Source organism: Zonotrichia leucophrys, chromosome 1A, assembly GCF_028769735.1.
Source record: "Zonotrichia leucophrys gambelii isolate GWCS_2022_RI chromosome 1A, RI_Zleu_2.0, whole genome shotgun sequence".
Taxonomy (NCBI): Eukaryota; Metazoa; Chordata; class Aves; order Passeriformes; family Passerellidae; genus Zonotrichia; species Zonotrichia leucophrys.
This window is the reverse complement of record NC_088170.1, coordinates 43836328-43857353: the sequence shown is the minus strand read 5'-3', so window position 1 is coordinate 43857353 and position 21026 is coordinate 43836328. Positions and strand designations below refer to the sequence as shown.

General features: G+C 40.7%; 1 protein-coding gene across 2 annotated transcripts in view; it reads left to right on the top strand.

The window, feature by feature from the left end:
• PDZRN4 (PDZ domain containing ring finger 4) overlaps window positions 1-8779 on the top strand; it is a 227861-nt gene extending 219082 nt beyond the window's left edge. For both annotated transcript variants that reach the window (XM_064702588.1, XM_064702589.1), the window contains 2 exons: window positions 720-836; window positions 6601-8779. In XM_064702588.1, the coding sequence (XP_064558658.1) occupies window positions 720-836; window positions 6601-8127 (1644 nt within the window). In that variant the 3' untranslated portion in view covers window positions 8128-8779. The remainder of the gene's footprint in view (window positions 1-719; window positions 837-6600) is intronic.
• The last annotated feature ends 12247 nt before the right edge of the window (window positions 8780-21026 follow it).

Here is a 21026-nt window from a genome sequence, read left to right as displayed (position 1 = left end):
TGTGAAGATGTGAAATGGGTTCAAGAAGAGATATGTACTTGACAGAAAACATGGCATCCCCTCCTGTCCTTTTGCAACACTGTGTTCACCAAATGTCAATGTACTATTTTATACTTGGCAAGAAAAAAACCAAGCAAACAGATAAACCTTGCTTCCAGACACACCGGGAGAACTAAAATTGCCTCCCTTCAAGTCACCTCATCTTTCTATCACCCTGTTCTGTTTATTTGTTTACCTGGAAGATCAATGGGAAGATAGTGACAGAAACACAGCATAAGGTTTCCATTGAGGTGGTGGCAGCAGGGCTGGAATGGAGGCTGTTAGAGAGAAGAGCCCAGTTGCCTCCTGGCCCTATTAGTGACACTGCCATTCTTGCCGTGCGAGGTCTCTCAGTAGTAATGAACATGACAGCTTCAGGACTGTGCGCAGTGCCTTTCATACCTTTTGAAAGGAAATAATGTCTGTGCTGTGCAGTCTCCTTCATTATGAGAGAAAACCAGTCATACTGTTTTACGAAGGGATAAAAGACATGAATCCCATCTTTTTATCCTTTTTCTTTTCTATTTTTTTTGAGACGTGAACTTGAACTCCTACCGCCTGGCTTTCTGAAGAGAATCATTAGAATAAAAAGAACTAGTCAAGCATTGCCATTTGGGTTTACTCTATTTTAGCATGTGTCCTTGCTAATATAAAATAACATACCGATGTATTCTTTTCAGCTGGAGGAAGGGTGGCTGGATGATGAAAGGAATGAATTCTTAGAGGAGTTAAACTTGGAAATGTTGGAAGAGCAGCATAATGAAGCGATGCAGTACACAGCCAATGAGGTGGAGCAGGTACGACCACTACTAAACATATAATTTGAAATTTTTCTAGGTATACTTTTTTATTAATAGAGAATGAAACAGTGTGCTGTAAAATGGAGTCAAAGGCTTTGATAGAGTTCTTTCTCCAAATGCTGTGATCTCTGGCACACTGTGTAAGGAAAAAGAGAACAATACATGCTTAGACCCAGTATATCAAGTTAATAAACAATGTAATAGGGTGTGATAAGTGCACATTTCTCCTTTTCTCCGAACTCTCAGAGTAATATTGCTTTTCTTCAATTAATTTCCTTAATTCTGAAGTGTTTGGGATTTATGATGTTAAACTTCATGTCAGTTTTTTTTTACTGGTGCTAATAACATCAAGGTCATGGGTTAAATCTCCATATGGGGGATTTAACTTTAGAGCTGGACTTGTTGATGCTTTTGGGATGCATGCAATATATGAGCCAGCCTTGCAGCAGAGCTTGCAAAACAAGATGGAAGACATGTTTAAATAAACAACAGGTGTTTTGTTAATGTGAGTGTATTTCTCGTGCACCGACAGCGCACAGCTCAGCATTTGTTTTGTTAATGGAGACAAATAAGCTATTGTTAGCATAGTCTCAGCTTGCTCCTATCCTGACTTTTACCTGCCCATATGTTCTGTAGGCTGTGTGACTGTGGCAAACATACCCTACAGTTTCATCAAGTGGTCTTCTCAGATGTACGTTGTTGTGAAAGGTGTAAGTACCCACTCCTGGATCAGATGATCTGCCAGTATGCACACCTGTGTGGAGCCAAAGAAATAAAATTCAACTTCTCCTGGCTTCTGGATTTATGCAGCTGGGAAGAAACTGTTTTTACACCCACAGAACTTTGTGACTTACAATTTTTTCCCCATTCTGAATTGGTCAGAAAGAGAGCCTGTGGCATTTTTCTTTGGAGAGGGAGAAGGACTATGAGAGCCTTCTCTTTTCTGGAAACCAGGGAGCTTCTTTGACTTCAAATGCCTCAGTGCTTGGTCCACACTGGGAGGCCTGAATGTGAATTTAGTCTGTTTTCTCCTGACCTCCCCTTCAGCCTTGACACGGGGTCAATGAGTAGGTGATAGCTCATAGTAAAGCTCTTCCCTGTATATCAATGAAATATTCATTGGGACACAGACACTGACAGAATAATTAAGTCAATTCTCTGAAAAATGACAGATCAGATTACAAATATTTGATCTTATAAGCATTTAATTATTTACACCAAGTGCAATAACTCCAGGGCTAGGGGGAAGGGAGCCTTGCAACAGGATTTTTACCAGCCTTTTAGATGTGACTCTCCTTTCCAGGCAGTGAGCCAAGCCTCAGTTTCCCAGGTTAAATGTGCTAACTGCTGCACTGCTAGCTACTTTCAGCTGATATATGGCATCTTGTTTACTGTTTTAGCCAAAATTTTATCTTGGATACCAAATACTTGCTGTCAGAAAAACCACCTGCTCTTTGCAAAACAATTTCATTTGCATGGTGACATTTTCACACAAACGTCCAGTTCTGGTAGAAATTCTTGAAGAAGTCTGTCTATCAACTCCTACTAGGCACTGACATTATATGTTGGGACCTCTGCAATCACTTCACCATTGTGACCTTCCACTGCAAAGTTCTTGTCAAACTTTGGCTTGGATGAATTTGGGTTGTGGAGAGTGTTATGAGTAAACAGTGATATTCTGTGATGTGCTTTCACAGAACCCATTGAATTTGTTTATTCCCTGTTAGAATCTTTTACCAAGCATAATTTTTGCCATATTGAGATTTTATATTGCTGTAAAGAACAGTACACTGGGAAAAAAATTGTGGTCAGTTGTGATCTGTCAGTATCTGACATTGCATTGCTTGAAGTAATTCTAGGACAGCCAGACATTTCTTTGCCCTTCTGATGAGTAATTGAATCAACCAAATGCAGCTTGGTGTGTAATGGGGCATCAGTAATTTGTGACAGCTGCTGTCTCTCTAGACTCTATGCAATGACTCGTCAAGTCAGAAAACTGGTTCTTTACTCCTTGTTAGGCTGGGAAATCTAGCAGTTTCCTGAGGGGAATCACACCATCCATTGGAGCTATGAAACCACTCTGATTGCAGCTGCCAGTGGCCAATCTGAGTATCTCCAAGCTCCCTGGCTGGCCATGGAGACCAGCCTTGATTTTTGTGAACAAAAACATAGTCCTCTGGCTTCATAATCTTCTGTCATCATGAATCTCGAGAGCTGCAGGAATGAATACACTCTCTATCAGAATATCCCTCCAAATACAAGTCTGTTTTACAGAATGCCATTTTAACATTTAATGTGAACTGTCACAAAAAAATTTGCTACAGTTTGTAATAGAAAAGTCAAGTAGATAGTCATGTCTTTTCTGTATGTTTTTTACCTACTCTGTGGAATTCAATCAATAATTGTATCTTCTCTGTATGGAATAATCCAAAAAGCCTCAAGGAAAGATGTAATTCTCCATTTTTTATAACTCATTGTGTTCCTTTCCCTTTACGACATCATGGTTCATTGTGCAGCAGAGATAATTTTCAGAAGACTGCCATACATTTGCCATGCAGAAATTCATATTGGTATCATGTAATATATCAGAACCTATTAAGAAGAAGAAGAAAGAATCAGATAAAAAGAATTATTCTGGTTCATTCAAAGCTTAAATACAGAGAAAATATCTGGGGAAAAATGCTTTTTTTTTTTGAGAGAAGCCTATTTTAAAAAACAGCATTGTTGGCAGAAGAGCATTTTCGCTTTTAGTGAACCACTGAAATAAATTCCAAATTTCCCTCATGGCTAGCCTGCTACTGGAGATTCCTCTCCCTGTGACATGTCTCCCTCTCACTGTCAGAGGCTGACCAGAGAGTCCAGCAGGGTTTGTTAGAGGCTTCAGGTGAATTATACTGCATTCAGACTTTAGTAGCAGCCTGGGTTTTGAGTCCCAATATACATTATAAATTGTAAAAGGATAGGACAGTGCCTGAATTCCTGCAAGATTAGCCATTTTATAGGCAGGAATTCTTGCTGGAGCTGAAATGCAGAATCTTTTGATGTTCATTTATTGCTTGATTGTACACACCGCTGGGTTTACCTTCTCATTAGCTGAGTTCTCACTGCAAAGATGAGGCCTAAGGAGCCCTTTGGTATTTCAAACAGAAATAATTGTGGAAGAGATTGACAATGTATGTTTGAAAACAAACACTTTGTTTTAAATAGATAGCAGATAACACCAGAAAAAGCAACACACTGAAAATTGTGGATTCTCTCTTGTTTTTCAGAAGAGATGTAATGTGGAATTAGACTTGTTATCTTTCAAAATAAAATTAAAATTATCTCATGCTGTAAAAGACTGCACAGTCTGCACATGTTTAGGAGCTCTGGCAAGCATGAAATGTCCAGGTCAAAAATGCCAGGGGCTACCTTACTTTAGTCACAATGGATTTTTTTAAATAAAATGTATCTCAAAAACATGCAGTACAATAAATATCTGTATTACTTTCCATTTTCTTAATTGACTTAGCTGTAAGTATCCACATACTGCGGAAAAATTTAATGTGATATGGATGTCACATATCTGAATGTATAGGCACTTGTTTTTCCCTGAGGGAACCCAAAGCCATTATCTGACATTTAGATGTCTGTACTATAGACACTTATATTTCATCAGATCAATCCCATTCATCTAGTTTCTACTTGACTCAAAAGACGGACTTTGCTTTGTTTACATCTTTTGTGTGTGCATGTTAATTCCCGATAGTGTAACTTCAGTAGGTGGCAGAGTGTTATATTCAGTCAGTATAAATCAAGTTGAAGAAGCAAAGCTTAAATTATTGATAAAAGGGGTGTGGAAAGCAAGAGCTACCAGTTCTGAAAGTGTTGATTGCATGGGCCTCGACTGTAAAGTCTCTTCCCAACACCTATACAAATAGCCTCATTAAGTGGTTTCTTTCAGAAGTGCTCAAATATATGCTTTGGGTGGTGTAATACCATGCAGAAGACATCAGAGGAAGTATCATAAAGCTCTGCTCCTGTAAGCTGTCTAGCTGGGCTAACACATAAACCACCCTCTTTGGAGTTTTTAGTCATGTGGATGCAAATTGTGTAATTCCACTCATGCCCAGAGTCAAATAGCAGATCCTGACCATCCTCGTTTGGTCATGTGAATGGAGCCCTGCCTTTGGAACAGGCATCCAGATCCTGCCTGCTCTGCAGCACTGCCCTCCTGTTGTCTGGTGGAGCTGTTCTCCCTCCTGTCGGCAGTTAGATATTTTCCAGAGCAGTGAGAAATATGGATTGCCTACTGCAGTGCAATGGCTGGGGTGAAGTGTAAGCTGCCCAGGTTGGAGTCACTTCTCTGCTGAAAGGTTTGGGGGCAGAGAAGGTCAAGACAAGCTCAGCACTCCAAAGCAGGTGAGAGAAGGGAAGAGAATAGCCTGTGTAGCAGCACTCACCAGGAGGAGGTGAACTAGAAGGATACTAAATGAAACCTAGATCTCCTAAGGCATCTTTTCAGAAATTTTTAACTGGTTTGTCACAGACTCCAAATTCTCCTGGTGTGTTTCTTTCAATATCTGCTTTATTCCACTCTAACACTGAGTTGGGGGTGGAGGTTATTTTTGTTTTTCTGACCCTAGGCCATTATTTTTTCATAACAGTTGAAGAGACACATTTTCATCCTGTTTTACTGTTTGTCAAACTAGATAAAAAGGGAATTATGACAGTGGCCTCTTTAAGTTTGTTTCCTTTCACTGGGTGCACGGTACCTTTTTTCTCTCCTGATTATTACAGTCATTATACATAATTACGCAATTATACCTCCTAAAAGAGACATGATGTTGGTACTGTATGTAGTTAGGTGCTTGGTCATACAAATTGCACTCTACATGATTCTTCGCTTATCTGGTTTGAAAAGTAAAGTGTCTGTCTCTTCAGACAGGTATTATCTCTGGATAGTATTCTATGGAATATAAATAGGTTGAGAATATAAATAGGTGAGGTACAATGAGTAGAGTGCTAATCAGCAGTCAAAAAGCTTGACATTATATCCATGGCAAAGCATTCAGTGTTGTTCTGCGCTTAATATTGAAAGGCTGTTTTTATTTTTAAGGAACATAAAGTCTAACAATGGAACAAAATGAGTTTTCAAAAAGTTTCCAGGGATGAAACAGACTGAGGTCTTTCTGAGCAGAATCCTAGAATCTGAAATGAACGCTTTTTCAGAAAAAGGCTACTGAGCACAAGAAGTGTAGGAGAAGGCTATGGAAGGTGTAATGAAGCAAACAAAAGTTCACTGTTTAAAAAAAGCAACAGTAGTCTTTTTGCACCCTATTAGGTTGTGCTAGTCATTGCTTCATTGGCTGCTTGCTCCGTTTGTTTGAAGGGATACCAGTACTGAAGCTTTCTCTCAAGTTTGAGAAGATTTCAGTTCCACCAGTGGAGCTATAATGCAGAATCAAAATCAGCTCACCAACTGGTGATCATTATCTTTAGCATTGTGAAGAGATGGCTTAGCTAGAGAGGGAAGTATTTCTTTACAGACTTAAGAAGCTATGTCACTAGTACTGTAATTCACTTACTTTGCTTAGTATGGAAACCACAGCATGGCTCTCAGAAATTTTTAAAAGCTATGAGCAGCAGGACTGCTATATAGTGATCTGTTTTAATTGAGCTTAAATCAGATCCCAGCTGCTTAAGCAAATCAGAACTGGAAAATAATTGTTCTATATTATCTGCATTTGATAATCCTTTTGGTTTACTCATATTTTTTTAGCCAAAGAAACATGAAGAGGAAGATGGCACTACAGACACTGCAACGTCATCATCCAACAATCATGAGAAGGACAGTGGGGTGGGACCTACAGATGAAAGTCTTCGCAACGATGAGAGCTCAGAGCAAGAAAATGCAGCTGAGGAGCAGAACGGTGCTACCCTGCAGGGCAAACGGGATCTGGGCCACAGCCAGGACACTTTAGGCAGTGTTGAGCTCCAGTGCAATGAAAGCTTTGTGTCTGGGGAATACATTGAATCTGATTTCATAGGAAACCCAGAGGAGGAATGTGAAAGGTTTCGACAGCTGTTGGAACTGAAGTGCAAGATTCGAAACCATGGAGAGTATGATCTTTATTACTCAAGCAGCATGATAGAATGCAACAGAAGAGACCAAGATGGAGTGGAGCATGAGCTGCAGCTACTCAATGAGGAACTGAGGAACATTGAACTTGAATGCCAGAACATTATGCAAGCTCACCGGCTCCAAAAGGTGAGAGACCAGTATGGAGACATTTGGTCTTTACATGATGAAAGTTTCAGGAATTATAACACCAGCACAGATGTACAAAGAGGCAAACTGGATGACATCATGGAGCACCCTGAGAAGTCTGACAAGGACAGCTCCAGTGCCTACAACACTGCTGAAAGCTGCAGGAGCACTCCACTGACTGTGGAGCGATCCCCGGATAACTCTCTCCAGAGGGTAATCAGCATAACCAACAGGAAAAACCTGAGGACCACAATTGTTGCTAATCAGTCATCCTCAGGACAAAGCAACAGGGAGACAACTTCAGCCAAAACCAAACCCACTGAGCAAAACAGTGCTGCTGAGAATGCAGTGCTGGCATCAGAAAGCAGCAAATTCACAGACCAGGACAGGCAAGGCAGCGAGCACATTCCCTATTTGTCTCCATATCACAGTTCTTCTTACAGGTACGGGAACATCCCTGCCCATGCAAAGCATTATCAGAGCTATATGCAGCTGATCCAGCAGAAGTCTGCTGTGGAGTATGCCCAGAGCCAGCTCAGCCTGGTGAGCATGTGCAAAGATTCGCAGAAGTGCGCGGAGCCCAAGATGGAATGGAAAGTGAAAATAAGAAGTGATGGGACGAGGTACATCACAAAGAGACCAGTTCGAGACAGAATCCTGAAGGAACGTGCCTTAAAAATTAAAGAGGAGCGCAGTGGGATGACGACAGATGATGACACGATGAGCGAGATGAAGATGGGTCGCTACTGGAGCAAAGAGGAGCGGAAGCAGCATTTGGTGCGTGCCAAGGAGCAGAGGAGGCGGCGGGAGTTCATGATGAGGAGCAGGCTGGAGTGTCTCAAGGAAAGTCCACAGAGTGGCAGCGAGGGCAAAAAAGAAATCAACATTATTGAACTGAGTCACAAAAAGATGATGAAAAAGAGAAACAAGAAAATCTTGGACAACTGGATGACAATACAAGAACTGATGACACATGGTGCTAAATCCCCAGACGGCACAAGAGTGCACAATGCCTTTTTATCAGTTACTACTGTATGAACACAACTTCTAACAGAGAGTATACTACCAGTTTAGGTAGAGTACAATTGCCTCGTTCAATGTGGCATTTTTATATATTTTGTGACTGTTTATAGTTTGATCTTTTTGTAAGCAAAATGACCTGGTATTTTTCATTTGTTTTTCATATAACAGTACCTTCTTTATCTGGCAGTCTTTCTTTATCCTGCAATATATTCATATTATTCATTTGTAAAAAAAAATAGAAAAGTAAAGCAAAAAATTTCTTAACCTAACACATATCCTGTAACTTGAGATCTGGATTTATTTCTCTAATTTTGCTTTTTCTACTTTAGTAACAATACAATACCAAATCCAAATGCTTTATACTGTATCCTTGGCTTAACAGTTTTAAAGTTTTACATCTTAGATTGAATCTGTTCATAAAACATATGCCACATCCCATCATATAGATAAGAATGACATTTTTCCAACTGCATATTTTACAGTACATTTAATCTGTAAATTGTAATTGTACTTGTCCAAGTAAAGTGTAGGTGAGCAATTCTCCTGTGTTATGTAGTGGCATTGGTCTTGTAGCTGCACAGTATGTGATAATTGTGAAGATGAAAGAGAAATAAATTATTGCTTATCTTTAAGAAATAAACAAAATCCAAGCATTGTTTTATTTAGATTGAGAATTTTCCTTTGACTATAAGCCATTTCACTCTGCATGGTATTTACAGCATACAGAGATTTCAAGAACAAAGGACATGATTCCATAGGACATTTCTTATGAATTAGCTTTTCATTTTGCAGAACACATAGAATGAGTGGGTCTTTCTGGCTTTTCCTTACCTGCTATTATTAGTTAATTAAATGATTCATTGATGTATTTCTTTGTTGTAAGATGTTAGGTAACTGCCATGAGTCCTCTCCCTGGCTGAGCTTGCTGTTTGTTCTACACATACAAAACATAAGCACAGCATATGCCTAACTTTGAGCCAAATCTCATGCAAGAAAAACTAGCAGTGACATTTTCATAGAACGTGAGTTAAGGAAAAACAGAGAATGAAAAGCAACTAATTGAGTTAAGGGTGTAAAATTATTGTTGAGGAGCATCCAAGTCATTTAGAGCTCAGTGGGAGCTGGTTGGAGCTCAGGAGCAATGGCAATTTGCTGTCTGGGTGCCTGATGGGACTCCCTGACTCTCCATGCAGCAGAGGCCCCTCGGCTGCCACTGGGGAATCTTGTGAGCTGCTGCTGCTGGCAGCCCAGTGAGACAGAGCAAGCTGAAATGACTAGTCTGGGGCAGTCTGTGGGGTTGAAGAAATGGCCTAATGGCTCCATTTTCATTGTCCCTGTGCTTGACTCACACAAGTTCCTAACTGATTGTAGTACTTTCCATAGCAGAATTAGGTTCTGAAGTCACATGGCATCTGGCTTTAAAATATATGCTTAACATTGCAGAAAGGCACATAATGGTATTTCTAAACTACCAAATTCTGGGAATCATTCATTTGTTTTTAAACATTTTTGGCATTAGTTCACATTGGCAGTACTCTTTGCATCTCTAGGCGTATACATACTGTAGGAGCACTGCTCTCCAAGTACTTAGGAAAATTATGCCACTGAGAGTTCACAGTCTGATAATCAGAAAATTCTCACTTCAAGACTCAGGGAGACATCACACTAAATCCTCAGCAAACATACAGCTGTTCAGGCTCATTGAAAAACACCTCCACTGTTTTCTTTTAAATTAAAAAGAGTATGGAATCCCTGACCAGAAAGGATCATAGGGTCACATAGTATTGCTTTCAAGGGGCTGTACCAGACTCTCTCTCCAGGTGAGCCTAGGAATCGTCTTTGACCAACCTAAGGCATCTAGAAAGGTGCATATTCTTCTGGAGACATCACAGCCCAGAGGTTTGGCCGTTTCCCTTATTGCATTCCAGAAATCACACTTAAACAAGATCTCTTTCCTAATCTGAGTACAGCTGCTATCAGCTCAAGACAATGGCTGCTCTTATGTCTTTCCCTTAGACACAGTACTTACTGATTTTCTCCCATTACTAAATCATGACTCGGAGTTTTCCCATCAACCTAGTGTGACACTCATATTCAGAGAACAACATGAATCTTCAGAAAATGTAATATTTCATTACTGAGAAATAAAAGTAGGAAAATCCACATCTAATTAGAGAAAAGTCCTAACTGGAGGATGGTGGGGTGGAAAGTCCAACTGGAGGGGAGGAGAGGAGCTAAGCAATAGATAATAATTAGAGAAACAAATAAAGAATGAACAATACTTATAGTGCACTAATAGGCTGTAAGTGGAAATATTTCCAAATCTAGGGAGATCTGTCAAAATCTAGTACGACAAAAGAGAAAACCAAGAGGTGATACAGAGATACTGTTGGTAGTGCACCTGACACGATTTCTAGCTCAGCACACGCCTGCCAGAGCCCAGCTACCTTCTCCTTTCTTCTTCACCTGCTGAAATACCATGTCCCTACCTAATCCTTAATCTGGGCAGTTTCCAGCAGCCCACAGTTTTCTCTCCTTTCTTCTAAACTACAGTTATTAAGTGTCATTTTCCTTTTTCTCTGGGCAGCTTTGGGGAGAAGCATTCATTTCTGCCTGATGAAATGCCTTGATCGTTGCTGCTAGCATAAAAATAACCACGCAGCCCCCGAGCAGGGCCACGCAGGGTGGTGGTGTGCAGGGGCTGGATGGCAGGTGAGTGCTTTACTGCTCACTGCTCTCAGCTGGTTTCTCTGCAGGGCAGGACTCAGCACTGCACTCCCTCATTCCAGCAATTTTGTGTCAGTGAAATCCAATGCTGACATCCCACATGTGGTTTATTCCTGCATATATTTTTTTTCAAATGTCGTTAGTTTTACTGAGGACAATAACATTTTAGCACTAAGGCAAATTAAAAGAGAAGGAACAAAATGCTTTTTATGTTGTCATAAATCTTTAAAAACTTTGTCTGCTGAGAACTCTTTTCATATGAAGGAACATAAAACTGCTTTCCAACTGGAACAAGACCAGATCTTGTTTAGCAGGATTGCTCTGAGATAAAGTGCAAAAGTCAGGGAAGAGTAGCTGCATGGATATGTTACCATCGCCACATCACTGCTGGAATAGGAGTTCATGTCCCACTCATCTTCCCCCCAACACTGATACCCAGCTGAGACCAGTGGGAGGTAATTTTTCCTATGAAACCAACAAAATGGCCTTGTAAAAAGCCTTGTTCCTCTTGACAACTATATTGCCAACTGATTTAGCAGCACTGCTCACCATAAGTAAGGTTAAAATCTGTGGGATCCCTGAATCATCCTTTCAATGTAAGTATCCTAAAAGGAAAAAGGGTATGATCATGGCAATAAACTAAACCTGCATCTGATTTTTTTTTTTTTTAAGAAAGAGACTGGTAACAGTATTTGAATTGAACACAAGCAGTCAGAGATGAAATCTAGTCTGTGCTTGATACATTGCCCCGTGAGACTGAGCAAGGACCTTACAAGAGATGATACAACAACTTTAGTGTTACACTTTCTGGACTCACAGGGGTTTAATTATTTATTACTACCATGATGCTTGACTTTTTCATTTGTTTTTGTTAAACTAATATTCATTTGTACCTCTTGGTACAAATTATAGAATAGCACCCTTTTTTCATGATGTGGCATTGATGCTAAGATATTTCCTGGTTCAAAGCTGGAATTGCCACAGGTTCTTAACCTTTAAGCTGTTGATCACAAACATATATGTGCTGAGTGCTCTATTAATATCTATTTCATGCACCCACTGCTAATTTAAGAGTATTAAATTCTCTTCAGGAATGAGGATAAAATGAAGGTTATAGGAGCTTGCGTTTGGCTGCAGGAGCACAAAGCAGCTGTCAGAAACCTGGTGATGTTACTCTCAGAGAGACCAGTTGGCTGATACCTGCAGGAGGAGAAAGAATATTGCAGAGGGATCATGAGCAGGTTTTATTATCTCTAAGTGCCTTGGCTCTGAAACGTTTCTCAGTTTAAAGAGCATTCCACATGCTTGGATGGCAATTGCTGCATTTATAAGAATTGTATAGATTTTCCACAGGTTTTCAGATGTTGCTAATTTTGCTGTAATGTCAGCTACTGCATGAATGACGGAGTGGTTTTGGATGATACCTCTGAGAGAAGGTGCAGCCTGGGATTTGGGATGCACCTGTCAAGGCAGCAAGCTCAAGTATAAAGTCCCTGGGCCCTTCCAGGGGAGAGCAGGTTCCTGTCCTTCCAGGAGGAGTCTCCACCTCTCACTGTCAGAGCCTTCAGCCATGTCCAGCTTTTCCTGCTCCTGGCAACTAGTTGGAAGGGATCTTGCCTTCCCTTGCCCAATTCATCTGGTTCTGAGCCAGGAAAAAATGGCATTTGTGTAGAGGTTCAGAACCTCAACATCTGTGTGGTTATGAAGTGAAATTACTCTACTATAAGGATTGCTTAGATGGAGCTCAAAGGAAGGAAGGATTATCTTGTATACTCAGATACCAGCCTAGCTGTGGGTAGTGGGGCTGAGCTACAGGCAATATTGCTTGCAGCTGATAGGAACCATAAAGTGAAATGTATGTGCTGCTTTTCACAGGCACTAGACCATGGGGAGGGACTGAGTCCTTACTCTCTAATTAGTCTGTCTCGTGCCAATATTCCCTACTGGTAGCTTCTTTCTTCAGTCAATGTGCAAGATGTCCCAAAACAAAGATGTCCTTCTGGCCTACAAAAATCTATAATTTGAGTGTCATCCAGGAGATTGCAATGTGTTCTGGGATACACTCAGGTACCAGGGAAGGGCATCAGCAATGTTTCAAAAACATGCTGGCCTCCTCATCCAGACTAGTTCATGGTGTAGGTATGAACTTCTGACTTTTCTTTTTCTTCATTTTTCTTTTATTTTTCCTTCTTTTTTTCTTTTGCATTTGGATTTTAAATTTTGGTTTGAAATTTTGATTTCCTGGGTCTCTAAGATCAAATTGAACTCTTAACCAAGCCCTTCCCTTCCCTTCCCTTCCCTTCCCTTCCCTTCCCTTCCCTTCCCTTCCCTTCCCTTCCCTTCCCTTCCCTTCCTTCCCTTCCCTTCCCTTCCCTTCCCTTCCCTTCCCTTCCCTTCCCTTCCCTTCCCTTCCCTTCCCTTTTTCTCTCATTTCCTCTTTCTTCTGGAAGAAAGACCTCTGAAATTGAGAGGTAGTAAATGTTGAAGGGCAGGCTTCACTAAAAGAAGCAATTTTTTTTTTTCATAGGTCAGCTTATCAGCACAAATTGAGACCCTTGTCTGACTGTAAGTTTTCCACTGTAGTCAATTTAGGTGGTTTGGTTCATTTGGCACATTTCCTATGCCACTTGAAGTACATTCTACTGAAGTGCTACAAATGTCTTTGGAGATGGCTCAGTACAGAGTGCATTTTTAAATGCTAGAGGAAAGGAAGACCTTTTAAAACATATGCTCACTTATTTGTGATATACATACAAAAATGCATATTAACCCAAATGCTTTCACAATTAAGAGATTAGCTACAGATAGTAAATTGTGTTAATCTGTGGATATATATAAAAAGAGGTATTTCACTTGCTGTTGAATTTTAAGGACCTCCAATGCCCAAAACTCAATTTGAGAAGTAAGACATTGGTTGTATGTATTGTTGACTGGATTTTAAACAATTCAGTCCCTATTTTTTCTGCACTTAGACTAAACCAGAATGATGCTAAAGTCTTTTTGGCCTAGGAACAAAGCAGTAAACTTCAATTAGTGCAGTGTCTATGTTAGGCATTTATTGAGATTGGGTGCTGGTCATCAAATCCCATAGCTTTAATACTTGTCATCCCTTGGGAGCATCTGCACCACAATAAGCATTAGAGATACTGTGGTATTTGTTATTCCAATACATTCCCCAACTTATTCCAGAGCACTAGGAGCAAATCAAAGCCGATGTCTGGCTCCAGTGACAAAAAAAAAAAAAAAAAAAAAAAAAAAAAAAAGAAGAAGCACACAGAATTTTAAGTATGAAGTGAATATAGGAAACTCTCATCTTGACAGTGAAGAAGAAGCCAAAAGATTGAAATTAAAATTGCATGATTAAAGATGAAAAGGTTGAAGCCACTGTTTTGCTGTTTTGACTACTGGACTTTGCAAGAAAGATATTTGGAGAAAGACTGAAAGAAAGAGTTAAGTGGGTGAATAGCACATAAAATTTACCAGTGATGAAAATATTACTTTCTTTATACATCAAAGGCAATCCTCTTATTTTCATAAGTTATTTAACCCCATTGGCAATCTCTGCAATGTATAAATCTTTCTGATGGAATGAAAAGTATCTTCTTAATGGTGTATAGACACTATATGGAGAGCAGGTTGAACAGTGTAAATATTCATATGAGCAAAGATGCTGTCAAACTCCTGACTTGACATGATATCTAAAATGAAAATATAACAAAGATATTATGATTTTCATCTTCTTTTTCTCCCCAAATTTGGGACCTGGCTGCATAGTCAGGGTAAAGAAATGCACCTGGAAGATGTGTTTTGTTTAGGTACAGGGAATTCAAATGAAAGCTCCTCAAACTCGACAGTTTAATTTACTTCTCTTAAGCTCTTTAATACCAAACTTATCAGTTCTCTCTGTTAGGCATTAACTTGTTAAATGAGTCTTAATTATACATAAGCAGATGGAGATTTGAATTAAAATTACCTTACACTCGAGTGGCTTTAGTTCATTATAACATATCTTCCTCTTAATCATTTAGGCAGTCTCATCATCTTTCATATATGAAGTTATTAAAGTATTCCAATTTCCATATTTCTTCAGATACATCCACTATTAAATGGCACATAATACACATTAGTTGGTGACTTATACCGTTCAATATTTAGTGAATTATTCATGTCAGTAACAATTTTTACACTTTTATGTTATCTGTATTATTTTATTTTAAAGGGTTTATATTTACAGAATGTCTCATTTTTTTCCTCATCTCAATTTTCAGTGCAAATTTGAATGCTTCTCCATTTCTACTGGTATGAAAAAAATTAACATCCACTGCTGGTTTTGCACTCCCATTGTCTGAGGAATGGAAGTGGATCCAAAGGGGCTCCCAATACCAAACAAGTGTGGGCTTCCTGGGAGGTTTGGGAGTGAGATAAAAGGAGTCAGCATTATTCTTTTATTTTTTTCTTGTTTTTGCACTGTTATAATCCCTGGATTCTGTAAAACCAAGATGTTCCTTAAAATGTGCCTGTCCTGCAAAATTAAAAGGGAGAAAATGCCTAAGGAAAAAAAAAAAAATTGAAAGCTTTTGCAAGCTTTGGTGGGTATCACCTCACCTGAGTGTAATGACCTCAAAACTGGGATACTAGTTAAATTTGCCATCTAGGTTAAGAGTTTAAGTTAGTTTCAGGAATACAGAAGAGACTCCTCCAAAAGACAGCTGATTTCTCTCTTTAGGAAGGATGTCCTGTGGAGGACATTTGTTCAAATACTTCAAGCTGGACCTCTAACTTTTGTATAGCTTTAGCAAAGTAAAACAAAGGTCTGTCTTAAAGTATGTTAATGCTTTCAAAAAAAGGATACAAAGCAGGTAACTGTGTATAAAATGCTCCTCTTTCACCTGTGTTAAAAGAATCCTTAATTCATATGCTGAGAGATTCATGTGTCTGTCTTAGACAGAAAAAAGCACCAAGTGGTTTAATCAACTGGTTCTATGTACCTCGTGGGTAAAATCAAGAAAGAATTGGACAAAAATTGTCATTTTAGTTCCAGTAAGCAATTTACAGCCATTCACAATGGAAAGGCCAGTGGGACTTCTCAAAGACAAAAGCATCCAATATTACCCGCTAAAGGCAGCACACTATTCTCAGTATCCCTTTAGCTAATGTATTAACCAGGTATCCTCAGTGTCAAATAATGGGTCTGTAATACAGCAATCACTGTGTTAGCTGCATGATGGAGAATGACAACTCAGTCAAAAGGCTGAGTTTGCAAACACTGCAGCCATCATCGAGCACAGGGATGGGCTAAGAGAGGCTTTTGCAAAAAGAGGATACTGACATTTACCTGAATGTTTGTAGAAGGAAAGGAGACTCACTGCGTCCTGGAAGCCTCAGCAAGACACTTTAACCATGTGGCTATTTCACTCCACAGTTCCTCTGAAAACACTGGTGCCCTATAAGATGTGGATTTTTTTATGGGTAATCTCAATGAATTCCAGGTTCTACTTCCTGGAGAGAGAGAGAATGCTGCTGCTTGCCTAGCAGGAGATTTATGGGGAAAAAAAAACAAAACAAACAAACCCAAACAAACAAACAAACAAAACCAACAAAACATGTGAGACTCTGAGGTGTTGGGGAAAAGAGATATTAGTCAGAAGGGACGTACAGCCATCATCTAGGCCAGCTGACCGACCAATCCAGGGCTGACCAAAAGTTAAAGCATGCTATTTAGAGCATTATTCAAATGATTGAGGCATGGACCACGTCTCTAGGACGCCTAGTGCCTGACCATCCTCTCAGTAAATAATTGATCCCTGATGCCCAGTCTCAACTTCCCCTGGTGCAGCGTTGCGCCATTGCCACGTGTCCCATAACTGGATCCCAGGGAGATGAGGTCACCACCTCCATCTCCACCTTCTCTCATGAAGCTGTAGAGAGCAAGGAGGTCACAGCTCTGCCTTCTTTTCTCCAAACTAGACAAACCCAAAGCCTTTAGCCATGCCTCACAGTACTTTCCTTCCAGCCCTTTCACCAGCTTTGTTGCTTTCCTTTGGACACATGTGAGTACCTTCACCTTATTCTTGAATTGTGGAGTCCAGCACACACACTCCAGGTGAGGTCACACCAACGCTGAATACAATGGGATAATCACCTCTTTTGACCAGCTGGTGATGCTGTGCTTGATGCACCACCAGGAAGGAGTTTGTCCTCCTGACTGTCAGAGGACTCTGCTAATTTATGTCAAGCCTGTTGCCAAACAGCACAGCCCAGATCCCTGTCTGCAGGGCTGCTCACCAGCCACCTCCTCTCCCTTCAGCAGGATGCCCCAGCGCAGAGATGTTCAGTTGTGAACATGGCAGCAAAACAGAGCTGAAATACAAAGCTCCTTATGAACATGGCCTAAGAACTTTTAAATTAAAAAATCAGCTTAGCTTTCATGAACTGCTAAGGTCAGGGCATGAGGAGTAAGAAGGATGAGAAGGAGTAGCAGATGCTGTGGTGGTCTCTTTTCCTCATGGTGACAATGAAGAATAAACATTGTGCAATGTTCTGCAGCTGGAAGATGGAAGTGGTGATTTCAGCACTTAAGGATAAAGAAGGAAATTTCTTGTATCCTCTACCACATAGTTGGTGCGCACAGCTTAGTACCAAAGCACCAGTTTGCAGGAGGCTGTATTTGTACAGAAGCAACAGTGCTTACAGCCCCTGCACAGACTCACATCCACAGCAGCTCCTCACCATGCCACAGTGAGGCCTACTGTAACTGCAGCAGTTTTTTGCTGCAACATGTTAAGATATAAAATGTCAAAGATAAACAAAACATATCATATATCCTATAAATACACTGCTTTATGTCCACTGGCAAAAGTACTGTTCAAGGCAAAATGAGATTCTTTAACTAAACTCTTCTAAACTGTTACAGGTCAGTGTGTTATTGTGTTTATTTCTACTCATCTTGATGGGTGAGTCACCAAGGACACAATAATCCATGAAAGAGAAGAGGAAAAGGCGCCCTCTGAGCAAGAGGATATTTTCATTATCCCATTCAGAGTGCAGGAGAGATGGACAAAAGGTCCCTTCTTGCTTGCAGAAAAAGACCAATGAAATTGACTGCTCACTTTTCATCGCCAGTCATACACCTACATGGGTTCATGGACCTGGAAAGTCCAGTGGATTGGCATTCAACAGAGCATCAATCAGCATCCAGGCAGGGTGAGGTCAACTAGATTTGTGGCTTTGAAGAGTATAGTGACAAAAGCCATAAAGTCATTTAGCCATTTCCCCCACCTCCTCTGCTCCTCTGACCAGTGTGGCAGAGTGCACCCTCAGCAAGTTTAATAACACAAAACTGGAAAGAGTTGCTGGCAGGTGCTTGTGCTACCATCCAGAGGTACCTGGGCAGGCTAGAGAGATGGACCAACAGGCATATCCTGAAGGTCAATAAAGGGGAATGAAAAGCTGAACATGAGCCAGAAACATGCCCTGTCCATGTCAGTGGAGAGTGCCATATCCAGTCCTGGGTTCCCCCCACAAGACATACATGGACATGCTAAACTGGGTCAAGTTAAGACCCACACACATGTTTAAGGGACTGGAGCACCTCTCAGAAAAGGACAGGCTGAGACAGCTTTGTCAATTCAGCATGGGAAGAGAAGTCTCAGGAGGATCTAATCAATGTATATAAATACTTGATGAGGGAAGACAATGGAGTCAGAATGTTCTCAATAGGGATCACCAAAAGAAAAACAGGCAGTGAAAAAAATCCTGAAATACTGAAAAACCTGATTAAACAGAAAAAACTTTTCTTTGATGTGCATAGTCAAACACAGTCACAGGATATCCAGAGAGGCTGGAGAGTCTCCAGCCTTGGAGATATTCGAAACCTAATTAAATATACACATTCCTGATCAAACGACTCTAACTGACCCTGCTTTGAGGAGGGTGTTGGATGTGGAGATCTCCAGATGTGCAATCCAGCCTCAGTGGTTCTGTGGTTCTGTGATCAACTAAGTTGCAAGCACAAAGCTTTTGAAAGCAGGGGAGGACAATGAGAGCTGATCAGTCACATGGGCTGTGTTAAGTCATCAAGTGCTTTGCTTTCTGACTGAAGCCCACAGAGAGCTCTAGGCACATTTTATACATAAAATCCAGCCCATTCCCTGCAAATGATGAAATTTGGCAATATCTTAAAGGACACCAGCAGAACCATTCCGGAGGATGTGATCTCACAAACAAGCAAAGCCCACCAGTTCACATCTGCATGAGGGTTCCCAAACCCACATTCCTGGGTTTCTGGAACAAAACAATGTATTTTTACTAGCTGGGGTTTTCCCCCCAACTATTGAAGATAGCTATCTGCAGGCAGTCTGCAACCAGGATGTGAATGTAATGTTAAATTCTAATTGCATCATATTAGCAGTTTGACATTGCATCTTACTAATGCTTGTTTTTCCAGGATATAGTGGAGAAATGTAATCATATTAACACTGTGAAAGCAAACACAGAGGTAGTATAAATTGTTAATGCAATCTCCTTTCAAGCAGCTTGTTTGAACAGTGCACTGGTGTATGAGAAAATGCCAGCCTTTCAGTCTTCCCAAATAGTGCAGTGCTTGCAGTCCGCTGCAGAATAAACATATACATTCTGTTTAAGGTAACAGATGTTCGTTTGCTCTATGTTCCCATGAGCACCCAATCTTTTGCCTGCATTCTGCTACCATTTGTCTGAGACCCACCTGTGAGCCAGCACAGCAGTTTCTTAGACACGAGGTTGCCTCACTGATATGTCATGTACAAAAATGGTGGGGTTTGTAGAAGGATATTCTTGTAAGTCTTTCTCTGTTTTTCCTTCCTATAAGTGGCATTGTTAATTCTTCTGACTTGCATCATCAGTCTGAAAATGGCAGTCTCCATGCATAAACGCTGTAAACTGTTTGGATTCTTCAAACTCTGAAGATCAGCCTTTAAACCAACTAATTAAGTTTTCTGCTTGGTGCCATTGAAAGACTCAGTCAGATATAATTAAAACTGAGCAGCAGATGACAGCAGTGGCATTTGTCGGAATCATCCAGTGGTTCAAATACCACTTCTGACAGAAATGTCAGAATGATAACACTCCCATCTTCCCCATGCATGCCAGGAAAAGCAGGAAGAACTTTTATTATAAAGGCCTTACTGATAACCTTTATGAATCCCAGATCACCAAACACAACACACAAAATTTCATTTTTCCAAGAGAGGGTGCTCATTTCCAGGGAAGTACGTCCTGCAGCTCATTGGGCTTCCTTGCAGTGTCTGTGTCTGTTGGGACACCCATTCAGAAATTTGAAGAGAAAAAAAGCCCTGATCCTGAAGCATGGGAGATTCCAGCCTTGCAGACAGCTAAGCTGGAAGAGATTGCTTAGAGAGTTAATGAGCTGAAACCAAATCAACATATTCCTCATCTGGAAAGGGCACAGCCATAACATGGCTGTGTAAGCTATCCTTGAGCTGTACAGGAAGGTGAGAAGGCAGAGTCCTTTCTGCACAGAGTTTAAATGGAACTGTTATTGCTAAAGAACACAAAACAGCAGAGTAAACAGCAGAGACAGCCAAGAACAAATGAATAGGGGAAAACTACTTTTAGAAACACTTTGAGATTACATTTGCTGCAGCTTCATACACAGGTTTTTCCTATTTTGTCTCATCAGTTTTGCCAACAGATTTATAACAGGCTCTTTCTTCTTCCCACTCTGTCGTCCTTGCTTGAGTGTTTGGGTATTTTCTTCTTGTTTCTTTTTCTGTTTAGGTTTGTTTTTAAATAAATGGAGAGCAGAAAGGAGAATAAGTAAGAAAGGGAATCAGTGGCACTTTGAGACGACAATGGCATCACCGCTGCTGCTTCAAAGTCCCTCGGTTCTGCTCTTGCCTGTAGCAATAACATGTCACCTGCGTGCTGCCAGAAATCTGCCGTCACCACAGCAAGCCCAAGGGGAGGGGACATGCTGGCTGTGCCTTTTTGGCAGTCCCCAGGGGAAGCCCCTGGCACTGGGTGGCTCAGCGTGGCTCAAGGTGCTGAGCTGGGACAGAGGGATGAGCAGGGAGCAGCACTGCTGCTTATGGTTCATCTTGGCTGCAGAGGAGGAATAGCATCAGAGCAGAGGTGCCTATTGCAAATGCCTGAGTCAGGGTTTTTATTTATATCACTGAGATGCAAAG